The sequence below is a fragment of the Leptopilina boulardi genome, unplaced genomic scaffold (assembly GCF_019393585.1).
Source record: "Leptopilina boulardi isolate dan_hultmark-lab unplaced genomic scaffold, ZJU_Lbou_2.1 LbouV2_70, whole genome shotgun sequence".
Lineage (NCBI taxonomy): Eukaryota > Metazoa > Arthropoda > Insecta > Hymenoptera > Figitidae > Leptopilina > Leptopilina boulardi.
Genome location: NW_026138017.1, coordinates 1,876,322 through 1,901,159, shown reverse-complemented (window position 1 = coordinate 1,901,159; position 24,838 = coordinate 1,876,322). Strand labels below are relative to the sequence as shown.

The 24,838-nt window shown below is 27.8% G+C and overlaps 4 protein-coding genes and 1 non-coding gene across 7 annotated transcripts in view; all 5 read right to left on the bottom strand.

The window, feature by feature from the left end:
* Positions 1–2,237, bottom strand: part of LOC127290573 (BMP and activin membrane-bound inhibitor homolog) — a 46,634-nt gene extending 44,397 nt beyond the window's left edge. The window contains exon 1 of the mRNA XM_051319263.1: positions 1,542–2,237. Coding sequence (XP_051175220.1) covers positions 1,542–1,686 — 145 coding nt within the window. The 5' untranslated portion in view covers positions 1,687–2,237. The remainder of the gene's footprint in view (positions 1–1,541) is intronic.
* Positions 2,238–12,735: 10,498 nt separating this feature from the next.
* Positions 12,736–12,897, bottom strand: LOC127290578 (U1 spliceosomal RNA). The gene has a single exon (XR_007844388.1). It is a non-coding gene; the product is annotated as a U1 spliceosomal RNA (small nuclear RNA).
* Positions 12,898–15,587: 2,690 nt separating this feature from the next.
* Positions 15,588–18,792, bottom strand: LOC127290496 (uncharacterized). 2 transcript variants are annotated; one of them, XR_007844371.1, is made up of 4 exons: positions 17,974–18,792; positions 17,681–17,882; positions 17,351–17,520; positions 15,588–17,008 (listed from the first exon to the last, which is right to left on the bottom strand). XR_007844371.1 is itself a non-coding variant. In XM_051319087.1 (3 exons), exons 1-3 carry the CDS (start codon positions 18,181–18,183, stop codon positions 17,504–17,506), a joined length of 429 nt encoding a protein of 142 aa, XP_051175044.1. In that variant the 5' UTR covers positions 18,184–18,792; the 3' UTR covers positions 17,019–17,503. The 2 variants fall into 2 exon arrangements, 1 of the variants encoding a protein (XP_051175044.1); XM_051319087.1 differs by lacking the exon at positions 15,588–17,008 and having other exon boundaries at positions 17,019–17,520.
* Positions 18,793–18,948: 156 nt separating this feature from the next.
* Positions 18,949–21,005, bottom strand: LOC127290495 (splicing factor 3B subunit 4). Its single transcript, XM_051319085.1, has 4 exons — positions 20,904–21,005; positions 20,268–20,351; positions 19,898–20,172; positions 18,949–19,832 (listed from the first exon to the last, which is right to left on the bottom strand). Exons 1-4 carry the CDS (start codon positions 20,935–20,937, stop codon positions 19,035–19,037), a joined length of 1,191 nt encoding a protein of 396 aa, XP_051175042.1. The 5' UTR covers positions 20,938–21,005; the 3' UTR covers positions 18,949–19,034.
* A 232-nt stretch (positions 21,006–21,237) lies between these two features.
* Positions 21,238–24,754, bottom strand: LOC127290494 (brahma-associated protein of 60 kDa). 2 transcript variants are annotated; one of them, XM_051319083.1, is made up of 7 exons: positions 24,599–24,754; positions 23,965–24,095; positions 23,670–23,845; positions 22,921–23,266; positions 22,649–22,846; positions 22,299–22,557; positions 21,238–22,223 (listed from the first exon to the last, which is right to left on the bottom strand). In XM_051319083.1, exons 2-7 carry the CDS (start codon positions 24,076–24,078, stop codon positions 21,817–21,819), a joined length of 1,500 nt encoding a protein of 499 aa, XP_051175040.1. In that variant the 5' UTR covers positions 24,079–24,095; positions 24,599–24,754; the 3' UTR covers positions 21,238–21,816. The 2 variants fall into 2 exon arrangements, with proteins under 2 accessions (XP_051175040.1, XP_051175041.1); XM_051319084.1 differs by having other exon boundaries at positions 22,921–23,251.
* Positions 24,755–24,838: the final 84 nt, after the last annotated feature.

Genomic DNA, 24,838 nt, shown 5'->3' with positions numbered 1-24,838 from the left:
TGATTTCATTTTAACCGAATTCACACTTGACTGAATGGGTCAATCCTCGCGGTGGCTATGAATGGAAGGTGATAGGAAGTAAAAAAACTCGTCACGTCCGTGGCAAATCAGACCAAATAAGAGCGATCCAGTTGCATTAACCGCAAACATTCCCGCGTGCCAATCTCGAGTCATTCACATATATATTATATGTATAATATCCAATAACGAATAATCAATTCACAATAATTTTACATTATTTAAATGGTATATTATATACATATATATCTATATATGTATACATATGTTACAATTCGAGACGCGCCATATGTTAGGCCGCATCGGGTGTAAAATAAACGTCTGAGAATAAATCGGACTTTGACGGATTTACGGTGCAATAAATATTTAAATTTTCTGCTCCTATAATATAGAGCTTACTGGGATTAAGTATTACACTAGGCGCCAGCTAGACGCACGAGAATAGCGGAATTACACGATTTCATCAACTAAACCTATGTTCTATACTCTGTAATAGTGCATTAAATGATCCAAAAGTATAATTTTTCTTTTCATCTAATGCCTTCTTTTTTAAAAAAAATAGCTTCTCGTAATTTAATAACCTGACGCCTATAAAAAAAAACCATTTTTTTGTCATTTCGCGGTTTATTATTTTTCGACTACCCTTTTGATTATTCCTTTTTACTTATATATTTTAATGAAAAAAAAGATAATCTAAATATAAAAGCTATTTTACAAAATGACTTTAAAAATAGTGAAAAATTTGCATTGCTTTTGGAATATTACTAAAGCTGACTTGGCATAATATAATATATATATATAAAGAAGGCACTGACCACTGTGAATAAAAATTTTATTGTTATGCAGTTGAGATAAATCTTTGTCTATTCCGCGAAATATTGAGATATGAATGTAGATTATTTTAATTTAATTGTAGGAAAAATTATTTGATTAATATAGAAATTAATTTTTTGAATATAAAAATTAATTCATCTTCTTAATGTACAATATTTATTAATATTATTGTTATTATTATTATGACAATAATTTTCAATATAAATTTAAAATTTGTTTATTTAACAAACAAAAAAAATAAGTGAATAAATTTCAATAATTTGTAAATTGTAATTTTTCCTGCAAATTAAAAAAAAAAATTGTTCTACAATCAGTGAAAATACAACACTCAAATAATAATATATTTAAATGAAATTAAAATTCTATTCAAGTCGAATAAAAAAATGTGAAATGTTTTAAATATATAGTTTGTCAATAATTATTGAACAATTCATTAATTGTTAACAATTATTTACAATTCAAAGTATTATGCTTGTAATTTAACATTATAGCAATGTTCTTTATTATTAACAATTTTATATCACATATCAATTAATTTTATTATCAATTATTTAACATTGTAACAAAATTGTTAGTTAACATTTTAATTTATTTAAAAATTTGTTAAATATTTTTCGTAAACTATTTTCAAATATTTATCTATATTATATATATATGTATTTGAAAAACAAATTGTACTATTTACTTACTATTATTATCGCTATCATCCGTAGATTTTTCTTCGGTATCAGTGAGCACCTCATAATCACCGAGATCAAAATCGATGGAAGCGGCGGACGTCGCGACGCTGAGGGTCGTCAACGTCGCCAAAACGAACAACTCCCGTGGCAGCATGGTAAGTCTGCTTCACTATTATACAGTAATCCCAATGTCAGGGTCTTGCCTTCTGCATTCGCTTTTCTTGCCAACCGCGCTATAAAGCCAAGATTTCAATAAAAATTTACAAATATCACTTTATTCCACAAAAAAAATCACTCTTTTTTCAAAAATATTTTATTATTGTTTTTTTAAATTATAGTTTTTATAATTATACAGTTTGAAAATTATTCTTGTCTTTTTTTTACAATTAGACGTTTTCACAATAATTGTATGTTATTACAATTGTATTTTTTTAAAATAACACATTATTTTTGTTAAATTAGTCTTTTATCAGTAATAATTAGTAGAGAATTTATATAAAAAAATATATATAAAAAACTGCAAAAATACTTCAAAATTAAAATTTTTAAATTAAATTTATACACACGCGCTTATTAAATCGTAAAATGTCATTTTCTATTATTTCCACGCGGAAATATAATGTCAATTCAAAATATTCCCGATTGATCGGACATATAGACGTCCTCTTTAGCTGAACGCTTTGAACAGACTAACTTGAAACTTAGTTCGACTGACTCACTCTCTCGTTTGAAAAACGCTACCGCTTCGAACAGCCGGACGACTAATACATTGAAAAATACACACTCATACTATTGAAAAGGTTACTCGTACACTTGAAAATTTTTACACACGTATACAGTGGCAGAAACACACACACACACACACATTGAGATAAAGAGAGCGGCCGCCCGCTCTCGAAGAATACCCGCTGATAGTTTTTAAAACTGGCGCGCGGCAAGTCTTGTGTGTGTGTGTAACTATTGGTATAGGAGAGAGAGAAAGAGAGAGAGAGAAGGATAAGGTGATCGCGTGAGGGAAGGAGAGAGAATGAAAAAAGAGCAGTGGCGCCTGAGGCACAGACGCCAGTTTTATTCGTGTGTTAGTGCATATTTGTGTGCAATAAACACAGAGACCGCGTGCTCTAATATTTGTATTAGTGCAACGCATACGATGTGCGTGAGAGAGCACCGGTCCCTGCAAACCATCAACTCCCGACAGCCGGCTGTTTTTACCTTTTTTTTTCAATTTATTTATTTTATATCATTATGTACATATACATCAACTTTATCCTTTTTAGAAATTTTTAATTTTGAAATTTTTCTTCAAAATACTCAAATTGCACATCAAAAATGTTTTTGCAAACTATTTTTAAAAATTAACTCTCACAGCAAACTTTTTTGACCTCGCAGTAAAATTTGTTCGCTGTATTAGAAAATGTAATTTAATGTGCGGCAGTGAATGGTTTAGGACTACGAATAAATTAGCTGTGGGATTCCAATTCTCGATTTTTTTCTCATTACAATTTTTTAGGAGCTGTAGCGAACATTTTAGTTGCAGAAGCAAATTTTTTTTTTTAGCAAACATTTGTTAGTATCTGTAGCTAACGAATTCCTTTCCGTTAAGTCTTGATACTTAAGCCGCTGAATTGGCGGCTCAATTATTATTAGCAGATATATCTAGGAATTAGCTATCACAACTAACTTCTTAGCTGTCTTTGTAAATATTTTAGTTGCTGTAGCAAATTTTGACAACAAACATTATAACTTAATTCATTTTTCTGTGAGTAAAAAGAAGCTATATACTTAAAAAGAAATGAATTAGCTGCAATTGCTAACGGTTTTTTTTCAAGTCAAGCTAGTCTGCCAGTAACTAAAATATTTGCTAATATAACTAACAATAATTTTGCTGTGGTAGCAAACTTCTATATAAATGATAATTATTCATAGAAAATTTTCTAGAAAAAGTTTGCTGTGGCATTTGCTGGCACATCAAATTACGTTTGCTAATGTATAGTAACAGCGAAAAAATTTACTGCAGGGTTAAAAAAAAATTTGTTGTGAAAGTTAATTTTTATACCAATTTTTACTGATATTGTTAATCACAACAAACGTTCGTTTTGTCATATATTGTCATTTTTACTATCAAAAACTGATTAGATTCGACAGCAATCAGTTAGCATTTGTAAAAAAATTCCTTTTTTTGTAGCTAAAAATGTTAGCTTCCACTTCAAAGTGATATTTTCTTAAACAATGGTGCATCATTCTTTTTGCAAGCATCCTCATGTAAAAAAGAAGACTGACAAAGCTATCACTCGCCAGTGTTAATATCCGGTGGCTGTTATTTACATTGAGACCTTTTGCATATGTACCAGTTGGCAGTCGCCACTACTCGAGTATTTATATATACATATATACCTCTTTTGTTTGAGGAAACCGTTTTGACTGCGCGGCTGCGATGAATGTATATATATATATATATATATATATATATATATATACAGGAATCGCATAATGTGGGAATTCAAACATAAAAAAGGGCGACGAGCTAACACACAGTGTGTCTTGCACTTTACAAGGTGCAACATAATATGTATGCTACTAATTGCAAAACTCAAAAGAAAAATAACAAAAAGGGGAGAAAAGTGTTCTAAAAAAAACGATCCACTATTTCTCATAAAGTTATTTATTTCGAAAGAATTATCTTCCTTTTCGAGAAAGCAAAAACAAAAACGAGAAAAATATTTTTATTTCCAAAAAATTGAATAAATTAAATACATAAGTGAAATTACTTATTGTATTAAAGAGAATCAATCACGTCATTAAATGCGGATAGAGGGATTCGAATCGGTATCCTCATGTCTGACTCGAGTTGAAGCCGAATACCTGAGATAGCCATCGAAACCTACCTCGCGAGTTCGCGATGAGGATTCTCTTTCTCTCTTTCACTTTTTTTTTTTCTTATATCACAGTCGACCAAAATCTTCTTCTCTCATCCACTTTGACCAGGTGCTCGGCGGGAGTCAATCTGAAAAGCTCCAGACTATAAACCAAATGAAATAACAAGCATACAAATCGGAGCCTTTATGCGGTTCAAAGGAGCCTTCGTTTTGACAGCATTTTATTTCTATATATATATACAATATACAATATTATTCAATAATACGTGTGCGGCATCAATTCATCTATAATAAGCCCGATAACCCTGTAGTGTACCTGTAGATTGAAAAATATATTGAGACATTGACATAGATATACAGAATTAATACATCAAATATATATTTGATAATCATTAATTCATAAAAATATTTCTAATTATAATATCACATTTTATCATATAAAGATTTACCTGAAACAGATGAAACATTCGTTAAATGTCTAGAATTGATATGTTTTATAAAGTATGGTTAGAGAAATATTTGAATATTTTAGGTCAATTTTAATTAATATATCTTTTTGACGATTTTATAGGTTGCTATTTAGTACATTTATACAAAAATTGATTTGATTTAAATAATGTTATTGGTATAGACTCTTCAGTTGACAAATTCTTCAATTTTGACAACTCCATAATTATTTGGTAATTTCCAAAATTGCTTGCAATATTTCAGAATAGAATTTGTCATTTCGGTCCAATAGAAATATTTTTTCTGTTTAATAGAATTTTTATATCATTTCCGGTTATAAGAACTCATATCCGATTTATATGTTATAAAATACTTTCAGATTTTGTTAAAATTTTAAAGAAAGTTAACACAGTTTGCATGTGTTTATATATATATATACACTGAGAAAAATATGCTATTGAATCAATAGCATTTCTGCCAAAGGTATAAAAATTATTGATTTAAAAGCATATATGCTAAAGAATCTATAAAATATTTTACAAATTTTATAGCATATGCATTTGAATCAATAATTTTGATACCTTTGACAGAAATGCTATACACAGAAAAAACGCTGGGTAATTTTTGTTGCGGGTAATTTTAACCAATGCTAATTCACATAGACGGTGGCGCCCTCAACTAGGATAAAATTTGTTGCAGGTAATTTTTATACCGATTTTGGGGTAAAAATTCTACTTTTTTTTCGTGTGATTGATTCAATAGCATATTTTTCTCAGTGTAGATATTAGAAAATTATTGTAAATACGGTTATAATTGGATCTTTGAATGTAAATCTCGTGTACTTTTGGAACACTATCATAGCTTTCTCACGGTCAAAGAATTTTGAGTTGGTTTTATCGCAAGGTGGGCGTTGTAATTGCAGAGAACCTGGGGCCTTCTTGTCGACAGGTACGCAGCGGAACCTTTTAGTCATCGTCACACGAGAGGATGATTTCGAGCAATCTCTCTTATCATTTGTATTCTGGGGACGACAAGCCTCCGACTAATGGACCACAAATACATGCTCAATTTTTATCGTTCTATACGGTTCTATATATATATATACCTTTTCTCGGTACTGTATAAAGCTTTAAATCTTTATTTCCCTAATTTCAATTTTTAATGACAATTATCATCATTCTCTCTATATAATTTTATCTTCATAAAATCGTTATCCGCTTTAATGGAATTTATCCATTATTTCTATTTTATATAATGTATATAGTTCTGTAAATAATTTTTTGATATTTATAAATATTTTTCTAAAAAGTATTATAATAATTCATCGGTTAGGAATTTTGATTTTAGAAAATAAAAATCGAAGATTAGAGAGAAAAATAAAAAAAAAAATGTTACCATAATTTTCATAAAGACTGAAGAGGAGTCTGTTTTAAACGAGCGTCCTATAATCATGCGAATTTTTAAAGAATCCAAGTAGAGTGAGGGGGATGACCAGGTAACATGCGGGGGTAAATAATAACGTAACATTAGAAAACAAAAGAACGTCAAAGAAAACGAGAAGACAGCCTCTGGCAACATTTTGAAATCAGGCTCTAAGTGCACAAAAGGCAGAGGCAACAGTAATTTATTTTTCGAGAGGGCTCTTCTTTGACTCTTGAAAACCCCATGCGTTCACCTCTCAAGTCGTTTGGATCAATTTTCTACCGAACTTCGTTTCACAAACTGACAATAGGCCCCCCACGATGATTATATGCTTTTTTCTTTTCTGTTTCTTTCAAAGGGACATCGTTCAAATCTTAATTAATTTCCCCATTTCACATGTCATTAAAAATAAAGTCATTATAAAAAGTAGAGGAACTTTTTATCATTCGTAGGTAATATAGACTTCTATAATGGCCTTTTATCAGTTGATAGGTTTCCTAGTGTCAAATTGAAAAATTCTTTCACTTATTTTAATTTTTACAATTTGGATTACATTAACAATGTAGAAAATGACAATACCGACTGATGGTAACGGGACATTACAGGAATCTACTTTAGTAATTAATGGTAATAAAAAGGGACATCTTTCTTTGATCTCGATTACATGTCTGATTTTGATTGATTTTCCCTTTTTTTTGTATTCTTTTTTGTTTCAAACTTTTTTTTCTCTCTCTCTCTCTTGTCGGTCTATCTTGACTAATTATGTTGAAATAGTCGAGCACCTGGAAGGACGTTGTCTTTTTTTTACAGTCGATTTGCTTGCAGGTAACAAGAGTTGTCGCTTGTCATCGTTCAAAATGAATTCTCCGTATATGCTATATGATTGTAAAGATATTTAAGAATTTAAAAATAAAATGTGCAGTCAAATCAGACGTTCGTGATGTGATTGTATGATGATCAGTCAACTTGAAGATCTGATAAGAAAAAAAAAAAAAAAAAAACAGTAATGTCAAGTATACTTTGTCAAGTCCTTTAATATTTGAAACTTTTTAAGGAAATATAGATTTTTTTTCTTAATTGACTAATTTAGCTAATTAGAAATAAAAGAAACATTTTTTAAATAATTTTAATTAGAGAAAAATTTTGTTATATAATTATTTAAATTTTCACTATAAAGTTAAATATGATTTTATATGAAATGCATTTATCTAACTCGTGCAATCAAGAATAATTATAATTTATTGACGACGTGAGAACCAACTTGTTATTCAACGACAAAGTGGCGACAAACGACAGGAAGGAGACAGTTGAATGTGTATATACATATTATAACACAGACATACATATATGACATTCAAGATTTGAAACGAGTCTTGTTTAAGGTGCAAACTGATTTTTTATTAGTGTCTGGCGCCAATTATCCACACTAATCGATCAGTTGAGAGTAATTGGAAGACAGGAACGTCGTTAACTCCACTTTTCGCGATCAATTTTCCACACACAAATATATATATATATATATATATATATATACAATATACAATATAGAGGTGTCGATAATATTCCACAATTTGCTTAAAAATAAGTTACACGTTATTGAATGTTTATAATTTTAACAAAATCTGAAAATAATCACAAAAAATAAATAAACAATTTTAGTTTTAGAACAATTTATATATATAAAAATTTATTTATAAATTTGTTTATAAATTTGTATATAAATTTTATAAATAATTTGCTAATAATCAAACATAATTATAATAATAATAAAAAAAAAATTTACAATTGTAAATTTTTAATTTAAATTTCAATATAAATTTGCAGTCGATGACCATCGACATGATATATACGCGTACAGAACCATGAACGAGTATCACTCTTGCATTAATAAATCAGTGACAGGAAACGACTCGTCCATTCCTATATACTCCTTTTTCTATTGTCTTGAGCTACATATTAAAAGTATCGATGTACGTTTACGGTACTTCTGAAAAGAAAACTAGTTTTTATCATTCTTTCCACATTCTCCTGAATTAGAAAGAAGATATCAGATACATGGTTTGTACGCGCAATTTCTACAATTCAATGACAAATTGAAGTTCTGATTCTTTAAAACTATTTTCATTCATCTTAATATTATTTATTTATTTTATATACCAGAGAGCAAGTTGTCATTTTAAAAATAACATTTTTTTTTATTGCGATATAAAATTAATCAATTTACTGAAATTTTACTAATTTATTAAATAGTTATACAAAAAAAGTAATATTATTATTATTATGAGAGAAAAAATCTTCGCCTGGAATAGCGATAAGTTTCACTAAAACAGCGAAAGTTTTCGCTAATCTGAAGAAACATATATCGCTGTTACAGATAAAGATTTGTTTCCTATTATTACATATTGAAAAAAGAAATTTATTTGATTCAAATAATCGATTTCTTGACTATTATCAAATAAATATTTCCTTAAACCAAATAATTTTTATTTATGCCAATCAAATATATTTGCTTCAAATACCGAAATTATTGGTTCAAATAGTGTTTATTTAATTCAAATAAAAATTATTTGGTTTAAGGAAATATTTATTTAATATAATAGTCAAGTAATCGATTATTTGAATCAAATAAATTTTTTTTCAGTGTAGTTTTTTATTTCTATTATTATAGTTAATTATTATGATAATAATTAATAATAATTATTATTAATTATTATGACTATTATTATTATTGTTTATTTATTGTTTGGCATTATTTTTGGAATTTGCGGGATATTTTTTAGATTTGTTTTCTTCTTTGATATATGTGAAACATATATATAATTTATTTTGCGATAAAGTATAGTTTACCATTAAAATAAAAGATTAATAATAATTTTGAATCATAAAAATCTCGTCAATTTCTAGTTAAATCACTTTCGAAAAGACATTATTTTAGTTCTGATGGTGGTTATGTATATAGCGTCATCAAAACGAGTTTATCAAAGCCTTGAAGTTTTTATTGAAGTTGTTTTCTTCTCTTACCAAACGCTTTATCGTATTTTTAATATTAATACTAATGAGCTTAGTCTGAAGTATACGATTTATTTATCAGCAAAATAGTCGTTTTATACCCTATGATATACATATATATGAGGGTATAAACGCGATGAAAATTATATATATCATCGCAAACGAACTCGTGAAATTCGAAAATTTCTAATATTTCATCGTAAAATTTACATAAAATTATTAAATTATTAATAAATTGTTATTTATTATAAATTCAATTATTTAATTCAATTATTATTCTAAATAAATTATTAATATAGAAATTTTTTAACTAATTTTCTTTATAAATAATAGAAAAAATTTGCTGTTGCCTGATATGGTTTCTCTCAATTGCTCTTAATTCGTTTTATGCACGGAGAAAAAAGATTTCTTTTATAAAGTAACTTTTACTACTTTCAGAGTAAAACTGGACCAACTCGAAGTTTCTGCGCATCTCTGGCAATTTTTACTCCAAAAATAGTAAAATTTACTCTAGAAATAGTAAAACTTACTACGGAAACAGTAAAATTTACTACAGAAATAATAAATTTTACTATTTTTGGAGTAAAAATTGCCAGAGATGCGCAGAAACTTCGAGTTGGTCCAGTTTTACTCTGAAAGTAGTAAAAATTACTTTTTCTTTTTCTCCGTGTGGTTTATAATATTAGTCGACAGGACTATAATCGTGAGTTGATTTTCAAGGTTCTTTTAAGTTCTTTTTAGAAGACTTTCGAGCAATATAATAATGCTTGAACTGAAAGAGTATGAAATTTCGCATGAGATCAGAAGTATAGACTAAACGAGGATGAGACGCATCATGAGAGAGAGAGCTAGTCCTTGAAATATTCTCGAACTCGAAAACCCACTTAGCGTTCGGGACTCGAAGATTAGAGGGTAGACCTCCACAAAACCCGTGGGTCTGCTATCTATTCTGAGAGTGCGCGCGGCAAAGAAGAGTGAGAGAGAGAGAGAGAGAGAGAGAGAGAAAGAGGTAGACACCGATAAGAGGGCGGCTGGATGGCTTTTAGAGTGTCGCGACAGACCAACAGACAAGCCTTTCGATTTGCAGAAGAGAAATTCAGGAAAAAAACAAGAAAAAAGAAATAGATAACATTGAATCATAAAACAGATCAGCAAATATATATATAAATATTATATTGCAGTATGCTGAACCACCCTAAATAAACATATATACATATATATATATATATAATCTCGAGACCTTTTTTTTATGACTTTCCGGAAAAATCTTGATAAAAGAAAAAAAGGAAAAAAATTTTTAACATACCTTTTAGTTTTTACATTCTTTTATCATATATTTACTTCTTGAGAAATATTTTTATTTAATTTTTTAATCAAGAAAAATATGATAACTATTCTAGAGCCTTCTAAGATTTTCATTTTTTTGCTAATTGAAAAAAAAAATTCCAATAAAAACGCAAAAGTTAGAAGATTAGAGGCTATTTATCTATCAAAATATAAAGAAGATGAATCGAATATATTGTACATCGTATGGACCTCGCCCTTTTTATACAACGATAAATATCCAGGTGTCTTTTTAAACGTTACGAGTGGAATACATTAGCAGATAAGAGACAGAGAACTCTGGTATCCGGAAGTATCTGACCGCAGAGAACTGAAAAAAGAGGAATAAAAAATAATAAATCTAAGGCATTCCACATCTTCTTGGTATTTCTCTCTCTCTCTCTATATGTATATATATATATAAAAAAAGAAAATTATCCGCAGTTATAGATCAAACATTAAAAGGCTTCTTATATATGCGCGCATATATATTTTCTTAGAAGAAAAGAAATTAATATTTGCATTAGCATTGGTAATTAAATTTTATCTTCTTCATGAATTTGAACTTTCTTCATTTCTGTCTATCAAAAATTTTTGTGGTTGACTAAATAATGAAGGACTGTATTCATATTCTCGCGTAATATGCAAATGAATTATATATGGGTCGTTTATCATTTCCTTATATATTGGAGATGTAAAATTAAAAATAAAAAAAGATACGACCATCAAAATAACGATCTTCAAAGAAATACAGTTGTGACACCTGTCTAGTATATCTCTATATATATGAATTTCAATTTATTTTACGTTGACTATAAAGGATAATTTTTATATTAGTTGGAGAAAATAGGAAAAGTTAAATTTTTTTTTGTCTTGAGTATAGGAAAATGCATTTTTATAACAATGAAAATAATAATACTTTCACAGAAAATTAAATGGCATTAAAATAATAACCGTTGCAGCTTATTTTAATGCCTTTTAATTTTCTGTATTCTTAAATTTTATTAATTTTAGTTTAAATTTGTCAACTGTAAAATAATGTAATGAATTATTAATTATTAAATATAATTTAAATAATTTTATAAAATTAAATCTAGTTTCTGATGTTAAAAAAAATTGTATAGCTTTACAGTTCGAAATTCTTTTTGGTATCAGTAAAAGATTATAGGTACTTCTCGATAGGTATTATATACGTTAATGCATCCTGTTCAAAATATTTTTATTGTTTTTGTATTCAGTCATTTTAGGTTTTATTTATCTTCTAATTTAAATTTCTAATTAGTTTTTGTTATCCGACTCATTTTCTGGTTAACAAGAATCAGCAAAGTTTAACATATAACCCAGTTTGAAAATTGTCTATTTCAGATAAAAATGCAATTATTTAACATACAGTAAAACTATACAATGTTAAAATTACTTCAGATATTTTTTTTTCATTTATTCTCTTAATATATATATATATATTAAGAGAAAAAAAATAATGATAAAAATATATTTACTATCAGGAAAATTTATATACCCTTAAAAATCTTAATAATTTAATTTTCGTGATGAAAATTATATCCATAAATATTATGCTAATACTTTCGAGTAAATATAAAATTTATTTAAATAATGTTAACTGATTATATAAAATATAATTGCTCTTGTGCAATTTTTTTTTTTTAACTTTACAACTTTTTGGTGTGGAAAATTGCATATTTATTTATACGAACAACGTTTATTTATAACATTCGCGATATATAGATAACATAGAAAAATAGATATAGAATAACACGTTTTTGAACTGATATAAAAGAAGTCATACGCAAATTATAAATAGAAAAAATAATTGCACACAATACTTTTTTTTTTTAAATCGTAAATGTATCAAAGTTCAATGTTCTTATAGTTTCTGCAATTTTTTCCTGGTTTCGATATTTTTCCTTTGCAAAAAAAATTCATTCTATGGTATATTTCTAAGTGAAGGCATTTTTTTAAACTAGATTTTAAGATCAATTTATAATTTAATTTAATAATATTTACTATTATTAATATTATTATTAATTTTTAATAAAATAATTTTTAAATATAAAAAAAATATAGCTAATAAATAATGGAATTATTAATTTTGAAAGAAATTTATTCCGGGACAGCGCGAACGCAGTCCCGACTACCAAAAATTATACGTCCGAGATATCCACATTAGGGATATTCGCAAGGGTCAGCTCGACCGAAGTGCAATGGAAGAGCCTCGCCCTGGAGGAACCGCCTTGGTGATCACGGTAGCCTCTACGCCAGGTAAGTATGCTTTCAGCCGTTTTGACTCGGCTTTTATTCCCTTTTCTTTCCATCTTGACTGTGAGAATGACTGATAGTTATACACTCTACTGAGAAAGTTTCAAACTTCCGCTAATGGCGCAATTTTTTGAAAATTCAAATTTTCTTCATTTAATTTAAATTATATTAATTTCCTCTCAATTTGATAATAAAAAATATCTAAATTATTTTAATATTATTAATTCACTTATTACCCGCTAGATATGCGAATTAATGAAAAAAAAAACATTATTATTAACTATTTTTTTTTTTTTAATTATAATTCCACATTGTTACATAATAATATATTAATAATGGTATGATTATATTTATTATTATTATTATTTTTTTTTTTGAATTATTTGATTAATTCGTAATATACAATATTAAAATTTACTCTTGTAGTACATATTATTAAAGTACATAGTTACTTACCTTATCGGTAATAACTACATATATATTTTGTTAAACAATTACTCAACTTATCAATAATAATTAAACTATTAAATTTTGTAAGAGAATAACACAGAAAATTAAAAGGCATTAAAATAAGCTGCAACGCTTATTATTTTAATCCAATTTTGCTTATTTTAATCCATTTTGGTATTAAAATAAGCAAAATTGGATTAAAATAATAAGCGTTGCAGCTTATTTTAATACCTTTTAATTTTCTGTGAATTTAAACTATCAAACATGAATTGAATATGTTCAAATAATTAAGACAAAAAATTTTTTTTTATTGCATTTATTATCTTCCACAATAGGTAAAATTGCTAAAATTGTAATTACTTTAATTTATGGTAAAATGTATTTATTTATTTTTTTAAATGTGCCTTTACTTAGAAATGCTATCATTGGTGTATATCTTCTTTATATCGATAGCGGAAGCAATTCAATGCAAAAAGATCAGATCTTGAATTGCGCGGTTATTGACTCAATGAGATCCTCTCGATCCTCTGATGAAGATTTCTCTTAATCCTTTAAGAAATATTTCTTTTATATTAAAAATCTTGGGATAGCAAAAAAATTATTATTTAAATAATAATTTTACTTACAATTTTTTTTTTTTTATCAAATCTCCATTATTATATTTATACATTTTTTCCAAAAGAAAGTTTTTTTTTAACCTACGGTTTAAAAAAAAAAAAAAAAATTTTTAATATTTATCCTATATCGATTGTAATTTATTACATTGTCATCGTTAATAAAATGTTTAAGTCACTTTTTCTTATATTATAAAACAAAATATAAATAGTTTTATTATACTTTTCTATTATTAATTGACTTATTAAAATTTCATTTCCTGTAAATGCATTTATATTTTATGATCTTTTTTACGATACACAAAAGGTAAAAAAAAATTGACATTATTCACATTATATTCACATTATATTCACTTTCTAAAAAAAATTTCCGGGAATGTGAATCTAATGTATAATGAATAATAAAAAAAAAAAAATTTATATAAAATCAATAAAACTTTAATAGTGTCATTAGTAAATGAATGGGAATTTTTTTTTAAATTTTTTTTTTAATTTTTTAATTTAGATTAAATTAATATAACTGAAAGGAGACACTATTTGATATTATCCAAGAGTATATATATGTATATATAGGGTTTGTTCTTATTTCATCTTTCGACATACAGAACTCGGTGACTCAATCTTGAAGTGAGTTAGTGCCATTTAAAGTGTAACAAGACTTGAAGTCTTAAATTTTCTTTCTGCAACTTAAGAGCCAGGCTTCTCTTCGGCAGTCACTCATTTTTTTTTTTTTTTTTTTTTTCTTTCTATTTTTTTTTATTTTTTAATATATGAATGTTGTCCTTCAAGAGACACTGTGCGCCTATAACTCTCTAGAGTTGGCTTATCGCAAATGATATACCTACTCTGTTTTCTGCATGTATGAATTTGCGTATATGTACATTTCATTTTAATGCATTGAAAAATCCCAGAGAGTCAACGATCGGATCCATTCGCTTTTCAACACGAAGGAAGTCAAGTGGGGTGAATTATGCATACTGTATATATTGCCCCCCTTTTACAAGGACCATAAATCTCTTCTCTTTGCTGATAATCCTTGTTCTTCAATATCCTCATTACATTTTTTATTACTTCACGAAAAATCATTACATGCATTATTTTTCACATAAACGAGGAAATAATTTAATTATAGAAAGTTCCATTAATTCCGAAAAACTTTTAGTGGAAAATTTGAAATACTTTTGGGAAAAATTCTTAAAATTTGAATGGACCACAAAAAAAATGTTTAAAAAAATTAAAGATTTATTTTATATCTGCAATTATAAAAAAAAATAATTAAAACAATGTACTTTTCTTTTTGTTTCAGGTGAGTGTTGACTTTCTAATAAACGAACATCTTTTCGTAAGTTTAAACAAAATTTCTTATATATATTTTGATAAACCTTTTTTTTTGACAATTTTTTATTATTGTTTTTTAACCAAACAGAATAAAATACAAAAAATTAATTTTTCTTATAAAAACGGAAATTAAAAAAAAAAAGAAAGATAAAATTAGAAAAATTTATTTTGTAAAAATATTTATTAATTGCAGAAATTACATAATTATTTAAAGTAGAGTAATTTAAAGAAATTTCATAAATAATAAATTATTTAATTTTTATATATTATATTCTTTATTATTTTGTCTATTAAAAAAATAATTGATTCATATAAACAGAAATTTAAATCAATAAAAATAATACTACTTTTTGTACAAAAAGTCTTTAAAGGCACCCTGTGAATATATCTATATTTACATATATATAACTTATATAGAAAACTATTTACAATAGTGTGATGTTCACCTATATGAAGGTGAAGATTCTTTTACATTAACAATGCTTTTATTTTATTGATTAATCAATTGTAATATATATACTTTCCCTTATAAAAGCCATATATTACCTGGCTGAGAATTATTATAGTCACAATTTAGTATAAATATATCATAAATCTAGGTTTTGTTCTAGATTCTTAATATATTATTATACTAAAAAAAATTAAAATCAATTTATTTTTATTGATTTCAATTAATTATATTTTACTCTAATTATCAATTTTATTAAATCATTATAATTAAAATATTATAAATAAAAATTTGATTTTGAAAAAATGAACATTAATTAATAACTATGGCATTAATTAATAATTAATAATGGAAAATTTTTTTTTATTTATAATTTATCAGGAATTTGAAACATTAAATTCGAGTGAAATTTACTTTCGAAAAAACATTGGTAATTTTTTTTTTCTCGGTACTCTCTCGACAAAAAACGCTAATGTAAGATCTTGCGATTCGCGTTGTCCCCATCGCGTTATCGTTGATCTGAGAAAAAGGGATAACAAAAAAAAAAAAAGGACTTTACTTAACGGAGTTAAGTATGTAGCATCTTGAATCGCGAATCGGTAAATACACACATAGTTGAAACAGGATTGGCTAAAGCAGGCTAATTACGGAATAAACTTCAAGATTTAAAACTGATTAATTAAAGGTATAATTAAGTACAGCTCGTAAATAAAGTTTAACTAAGACTTTCTGCTTTTAACACTTCTTTAAAAACACGAAACAACCTTCGATTTTACTTAATTTCTTCTTTCACACTTAATTTATACTTTATATATTATAAGTATCGAATTTTTTTCTTTTTTAAATCTAATTACTATAATATATTTAAAAATACTCTTAATTTTACAAGTTGAAAGTTAATAAAATTTGCAGAGAAATGAAAAAAGTAGAAAATGTTTTTTAATTAATGAAATTTTTTTTTTTAATTGGTCGTTTTAAAAGCAGGAAGAAATTTTTAAGAGAATATTTGCAATTATAAAAGGAGTCTTCTATTCTTAATATTATCGAAATTGAAGTTTATTATTCCATATTATAGTAAAATAATTTTTTTTCTGTAATTCTTCTCGAAAATTTAAAGTTATTTTTCTTTCAATGATAATTAAAAATTCCAATTTATAGAGTGCGATTAAAAAATTTTTCTCTTGCATAAATCTTCTTTAATGTGAATTTCAATCATTCGAATAATCCTGTGCATTGAAGTGAATTTTTTGAAATTGAAGAAATGACCACAATCTGAAAAAATATTTAGTTTATTTCGTTTATCATCCCATAGAGGAATTTAATTTCTATATGAATATTTTGTTAAAAAAAAAAATTGGTTCTTTCCGTCATCTTTTTTTGTCATTTTTTCGAGTTATATTTAGAAATTGAACTAGGTAATATACTTTGAAGTTGTTTTGGAAAAAAAGATTAGAATTATTAAAATAATGGTTTCAAAGGATTAAAATAAAGAGCGCCTTGGCGCCGTGTATATCTACTGACGCACACATCATTACTTTCGATGATCATCGTATTAAAAGTTATAGTCAACGATGCATTTACTGTAAATATAGGCTCCAATGTGTAATAAAGTACCTTTTCTCTTATAATGATAAACTCTTATCTTCAAACAGAATTAAATAGAAAATAGTTATTCTTCATGCAAAGGCATATACATTTCAATAATTTTTTCGAATCGAAGAATTTTGATATCACATTACTCAAAATTTCATTCCAAATTATCTTGTGTCATGCAACTACAGGAGCTGTAATTAGAATAAAATCGATTATCGAAATTTTTTCTAGTATTTGTATTAATTTCAGTTTGTAAAGAAAATTTTATATATTTCTCGTGTATTTAAATAGATTCTTCTTCTTCAATTATTAAGTTTTTATAATTTGAAATAAATTAATTTATATACTTACTCATATAGCCACAACTTGATTGAGGAGTGACCAAAAGCATTTTTGCATGCGACGGCAATGGAGAAATAATATTAATTGCAATTTCATTTCGAGGATTAGGAGTATTATTATTATTATTATTTGGAGCCGTTGAACTATTTCTCGGACGATAAACAAACGAAAATACATTTTGTTTGCAATAATTAATCAAAAAGCTGCTGGTCTGTTGAAAATTAATTTCTTTCGAATTATTTCTTTTAAAAAAAAAAAAAAAATGAAACGAAATAAAATTTAAAATTCAATATTAAACTTACAGTTGACACTATAAAAATAAGAAGAAGTCCAACTCCAAGCCAAAAATACCAACTTTCCCAAAAATGTCGTGGAACTCTTCTTTGTATTGTTAGGCAACATTGTGCGTTGCAAAGTATACAATATTTATCAGGAGAACAGGGTTTAAATGGTGCACTATCCTCACTATTATTTTTGATTCCATAATCACATTCATACGTTAATTGAGACATTTTTCAAAAATCATTTCAAATTAAAACTCCGTTTTAGAATTATTTCTTTTTTTTAAAAAAGAAACTAAAAGCGTGATTCTCATCAGCCAAAATTGGCGGCAATTTTAAGAATTATCTCTTCATATCATAAATGTACCCTGGTAAGATTTACCGTGGCGTACAAGACCAAATATAATACTGTCAATATCGTTGGAATTTCTGCTAACCGAGTGCTGAGTATAAAATAATCAATAAAATAAACGTCCGGTCTAGTCTGCATTTTACGGTGTCGAGGAGGTCGATATTCATATAAGTGACCAGTTTCTAAAATTACATTATAAACACGCTAGCGACCCGCTTACATGTGACTTCGATCCTTGTAAAATAGAACAATGTATTTCAATAATTGTTACTGTCCTTATTTTTGATAATATAATTTAAAACAATTTCAATGCGTCTTCAAAACAAGGGAATTCCCAAATTTTATTGTGTTGAAGAAATGGAAAAATTAATTTTTTTTTTTAAATATATTTTTTTATTTTATCAAAATTAATATAATCCGTTTTTTAATATTGATAAAATTGAATGCAAAATTTTATAATTTTTCAATTTTGAATATTAATTATTACTGTTTTTATTTTAAGTCAATCAATGTTGGTATTGTATTTTTATCATCGCTTTGAGAGAAAAAAGTAAAAAAAAAAAATTCTCCAAGTTGAAGTAGAATTTACTTATTTAAAAAAAATTACTAATAGAGATAAACGCATTAAAAATTAGAAACAAAAGTCGAAGAAATTAGTTATAATTATTATAGAAAATCGAAAAACTTACATAGACGATTGACAATTTTTTTTTTTTTTGTACAAATGACACTAGAATAGTGTTCCGTCATGTGGTGGTGGAGGAGGTGGAGGGCCTCTTGGTGGGAAAGGAGGTCTGAAAGTAGGAGGTGGTGGTGGAGCATTTTGCGATACAGGTGGTGGAGGTGGTCTCCATCCAGGTGGTGGCCTCGGTGGTGGTGGTTGAAATTGGGGAAATTGTCCTTGAGGAGCGCCCATATTCCATGGGGGCGGCGGTGGCATCATTCGCGGAGCATTTTGATTTTGTCCTCCCGGAATTGGCATTGGAGGCAATGGAGGTGGCATACCAGGTGGTAATGGTGGATGAGACATATTCATGGGTGGCAGAGGCGGTGGTGGAATTGCAGATGGGAAATTGGACGATGGAGGTGGAGGAACTGGAGGTGGTGGTGGATGTCCCATTGGTGGAATGGGAGTACTTGGAGGTGGCGGCGGTGGTACCACCATACCATGATGATGATGGTGATGATGATGCATCATATGATGTTGTGGATGAGCCGGTGGTACCTGGTGATGATGATGATGATGATGAACTGGCATTGGCGGTGGTGCCAGTGGTGGTGCATCGGCAAACAATTGATGAGGTCTATCAGCTTGACTTAATGGATTTTGTGCTGCTAATAATCTCTCGGCGGCACTTCCATGTCTTTCACCTTTCGCATCTCGTTTAAATGCATAGGAAACGGAAATTGGCCGATTACATAGATACTGGCCATTCATTGCTTCAATAGACGCATCAGAGGCGTCGAAGGACGCAAAATTGATGAAAGCAAATCCTTTCGAGTTTCCTGTTTCTGGATCTCTCATAATCTGGAGAAAAAAAAAATTATTTTTTACAAATCGTTATTGTTTTTCTAAATAATAAATTCTCTTACCTTTGGTGTTTGAAGTATAACACCAAAAGCACTGAATGTGTCGTAAAGTAATTTCTCGTCAACTTCAGGATCTAGATTTCCAATGAATATATTGGCTCCCACATCGAGATTCTTCTGATGAGCCGATGCCTTATTTACTCTAATGGGTTTTCCGTATAATTTAATCATGTTCATTATTTTAATGGCATAATCGGCGTCTTCTTCGCCCATGAATTCAACAAAGCCATAGCCTTGATGCATTTGTGTTACTCTGTCCTTTGGCATGTGTACATTGACTGTGTGAAGAAAAAAAATTATATTTTAAAAATTTTTAATTTTTGCTTAAGGAATGAAATTTTATAGTTCGTAATATATATTGGAAAAATCTTACCGACAGGACCGGCCTGAACGAAAAGTTCCCACATAAGAGACTCTGAGACTTTGTCGTCCAAGCCACCAACATATATTGTCGCATCTATAAAATAAAATAATAAATAATCAAATCATTTTACATAATAATTTTACACGCAGTATTGAAAAAAAAAATAGTGGACCTTTTCTTCGTTTTTGTAAGTAAATTAACAATTTTTTATTTAAATTATTTTTAATAAATACCAAACATTGATTGACGATAGATAAAAATTGACCGAAATACCAATAATTATTCAAAATTTTGAAATTTCTTTGACTTTTTATCTTTATACAAAAGTATAATTACAATGCTTAAAAACTGTCATAACCTTAAATTTTTGACATGTCATTTTTATATTGTTTTTCTCAAATAATAATCATTTTATTAATAATGATTCATTTAGAATGCAATTGTTCATTGAATAACCGTAAATATTAATTGAATTTCAATAATTTATGACAGTTTTTAAAAGAAAATAATGAAAGCACATAACCTCAAAATGAAAGCATTGACATCAAAGAATTGAAAATTAAATAATAACTGAAAATAAGAATAGGAAATTGATTGCTAATAGTTTCCAGAGAATAATTAAGTAAATATTTATAGAAAAAATACCTTGATTTCTTTCGGCAATTGGGCCGGCTGCCATTATTTAAACAAAATGTCAACCAACTCTTTAACTTCACACAACGACAACAGTCGTTTAAAGTTTCTTATTTGACTAATATCGTCGGTGAACTTGATTTGACTTCAGTTGCGTAAAATGCATGCGCAGTAATCTAGCGGGAAATTTCAAATAAATAAAGATAAACATATTTTTAAAATGTTTATTTTTCTCAATTGTTAAAATTTAAAAAATAGAAAAAATGTACTAATAGGGAAATTAGGATTTTAGAAATTGTCTTTCTTCTTCGTTAAGGAATATTTTAAATGATTAAATTGATTCAAATACTGGACATAAATGTATATTTTTTTTACTTCATGTACAGAATCGTTTGTTTTATTCTACAGAAAAAAATCCAAAATTATATTGAATAAATGTAGTTATCATAATTTGAGAGGAATCTCCAAGTTAAAATATTTTTAAAAAGTTTCAATTTTTTTCAACTTTATAATATTGTCAGATTTTTTTTTTTTACAAAATTTCATTATTTTAATAATCAATTAATTATTTCATAACGTCAGTTATAAAATTATTTTCAAGATTTTGTTGCTTACAAAATATATAAGTGACAAGAAAAATAAAAACTATGTCACTATTATAGTTGTTTTGGCGAGAATTTCCCCTCAATAGATTGAATAGTTCATTCACAGTAGCAGATTATAGTAAATTTATTACTTACACACATCAATTTTCTATTCATCAGATTTACTATTTCTTCAATCAGAAAATAGCTAAAATAAATATTCTCCGCTGACATAATAAATTGAAAATAATTTTTATTCTTGTAAAAATTTTTGCATTACTTAATGTAATCAATGAATGCCAGTAGAAAATACTGTTGAAATTTCGTTGTTATTTTAGCATTTATGAATTTCTTATACCAAGTGCCTGTTCAAGTTCCGCTCGTTTCTGTTGTACTTTCGTGTAGAAATATCGACAAACAGCTTCTTGAGCCCATGGTTGATAATAAAATTCAGCTCTCCTTTCTTCCTCAGGATTGCCAACCACGTCCGTCATTGTTTTCAAATCCCTTGTCTGCGATATTATCCATTTATTGATAAACTGTTGTGGATCTTTCGCAAAACTTAAGAAAAATTCACGATTAGTTTTTAATTGCGTGATTGTGTCTACTGTCTCGTGAATTTTATTATCCAAACTCTGAATTTCTTGTTGACTCGCGGTTGACAGTAAAAAGTTATTCATTTGAGCCTTTAATGTATCGTCCACCTCTACGTCAATATCGTAGCATGCAGTTTGTTTTGTTTCCGTTCCTTAAAAAATATATATTTTTTCAATAATGTATATTAAAATTAAATTCAAGTATGTAAAAAATAAATGGTTTTTACCTTCCACGCTAATTACATGATTAATGACAATTGGATCCGGTGGATGAAGTAATGGATTTAAACGTGACGGAATTTCAGCAAACTTCATTCTTGGACAGGCAAAGATTTGTTCTAAATATTTGTCACAATTGATAAATTCCCTTTCATGGCTGTCTTGAAGTTTATGAGTTTTAATGTATTGCCACAAAGCGGAAATAATAACAGGACGTGTTTGCGTGTGAACTCCAAGTAATCTTGCCAGACGTGGATCTAACTTGAACTACATTAAAAAAAAAAAAAAATTATTCAGTTAAATATTCTTTTGCGAATTATCAATTTGAATTTTAATTAAACTTTATGTAATTATTTACCTGCAGGGGCTGATAATCAAGTAGTAAAAGAATTGTGCATCGGACATTTTTATCTCCTGGTCGTTTTACTTGGAAACCATCGGTTTCTTGAGTTGTTAATGTGCGATGCCATTCAACTAAATGATTATCGGGACCATACAAGTCCTTGTCTAGTTCGATAACTAAGCTTTTGAAGAAAGATGAGAATTTTCTTTTCACCTGAAAAAAAAGTAAAATTTAATTTTGTTAAAAAGATTAAAACTTCTGAGAATTATGTATTAATAGGATTTTACCTTGTTGGGATCGTTTTTACTATCATCCAAAAGTCTTCCTTCAACTCTAAGTTCCCAGGAAGCTACACAGCCTTCCTCGCCCTCACCAGGTTCCTTGGCCGGATAAAAAGTATTCGAGATGAATATTCGTAGTTTACGTTTTTGCTTCATGGGACGCTTTAAAGCCTCTTGAATATCAAGACGCTTTCGCATTATTGTCGCATCCAATTTACGTTCGAAAGCAAGTAAATCCATGTATGCTTGTGATTCTGGTACCAAATCGCGAACTTTTTGCGGTAGAATCTTGTCTGCTAACTTTTTCTTCTTCTTTGAAGTGGAATGTGAAAAATCACTGTTCCAAAAATACCTAGATGAGTTTTTGTGGAAATCATAGATTTAAAAATTAAAAAAGAATTTTGAAAAATTCGTGCAGTTGTGCTAGGCCTTGATTTTTTTTTTTTTTATTTTGATGAAGTCGACATGAGTTTGTTGAAGGATGATCTGTAAGCTTCAAGGAAAAACTTGAGAATTTTAAATTTAATAGAGAATTGTTTTTCATTTTTAATAAAACGACAATTGACGATTATTTTATTATGTATTATTTTAATAATACTTATTAAGCTTTTCCTTGTTTAATAGTACGAAGTATTATTATGAAAAAAAATATAGACAGTTATTTTACACACCTCACGCAACAAATAATGAATGAAAATGAAACATAATCAAAAAAGATAAGAGTAATCATGTTTAAAAAAAAAAATAAAACATACGGTTTTTGCTGGGACATTGGAATGCGCTGATCAGTACTTCTCTTTCCTCCTGGAGGATTTGGCATTGGTGCTTGGCGCATTCCTGAATACGGTGGATTTGCCCTCATTATACCACCAGGTCCAGAAACTGCATTTGTCATTTGTGGAGGCGGTGTAAAACTACTTCTCTGTTGCATCTGAACAATATTATTATAATTAGAAATCACGTAATTAAAATCAATTAAAAATAAGGTCCGGATATTGTAAACAGTCAACATTTAACAATTTAAATTTAATTTGTAAATAATTGAATTACCGGAAAATTTGGTCCCGAATATTGACGCAAATTCGGAGGTACTGACGGAGGTGGATATCGTTGTGGGGGTGGGCCATTGCTCCCCGTGTTTGGCACAGGAAACCTCTGCGCCATGTCTATTTATTATTAATCTGCAATAGAAAGAATATTGTAAAAGAATTCTAAATTCTAGAAAAATATTGAATTAAATTTTTACCTTTTACGTTCAAAAAATAAATTTCTACGTTTCAAAGGTATTTAATATATAAATTATTAAATCTAAATTAATATTTTTTTTTACACTAACTTTTTAATATTGAAAAATTACAACAAATGTTTTTTTAAAATACTTTTTGAAACTTTTACACTCCTTTTGGAGCAGTACATAACCTACAAAATACTTACTGTACGTTTAACGAGTTTTAAAGATTAATTTAACAAAATATGAAAAAAGCATAGCGCTCTTTGTATTTAAAACAATAAATAGTAAAATTATTCACACACCAATGAACTCAGGACATTTGGAATTATTCGGAAAAAAAGAAAAATGCCATGTATAAAAATAACATTTAAAACCGCCCAGAAATGTAAATATGATAATACTGATTACTATGGAACAGTAATAATTGTAGGTTAATTAAATTAAAACATTTACCAGCAAAAATGATAATTGATATAGGCATAAATGCAGATAAAAACGCCAAAAATCACAACATTAAAAAATAACCTATGTACGCTTCGTTTTCGTAACGGATAGGGTTGGGTAGTTGAGAAGGGAGATTTATAATATTAACGTAAGGTTCTATACTTCTAATTGGTTCGTACAATCTCCGGCAATTGTATGAGCCAATCAGAAATATGCATTCCTTTGTATCGATCTTCAGTTAATTTGACA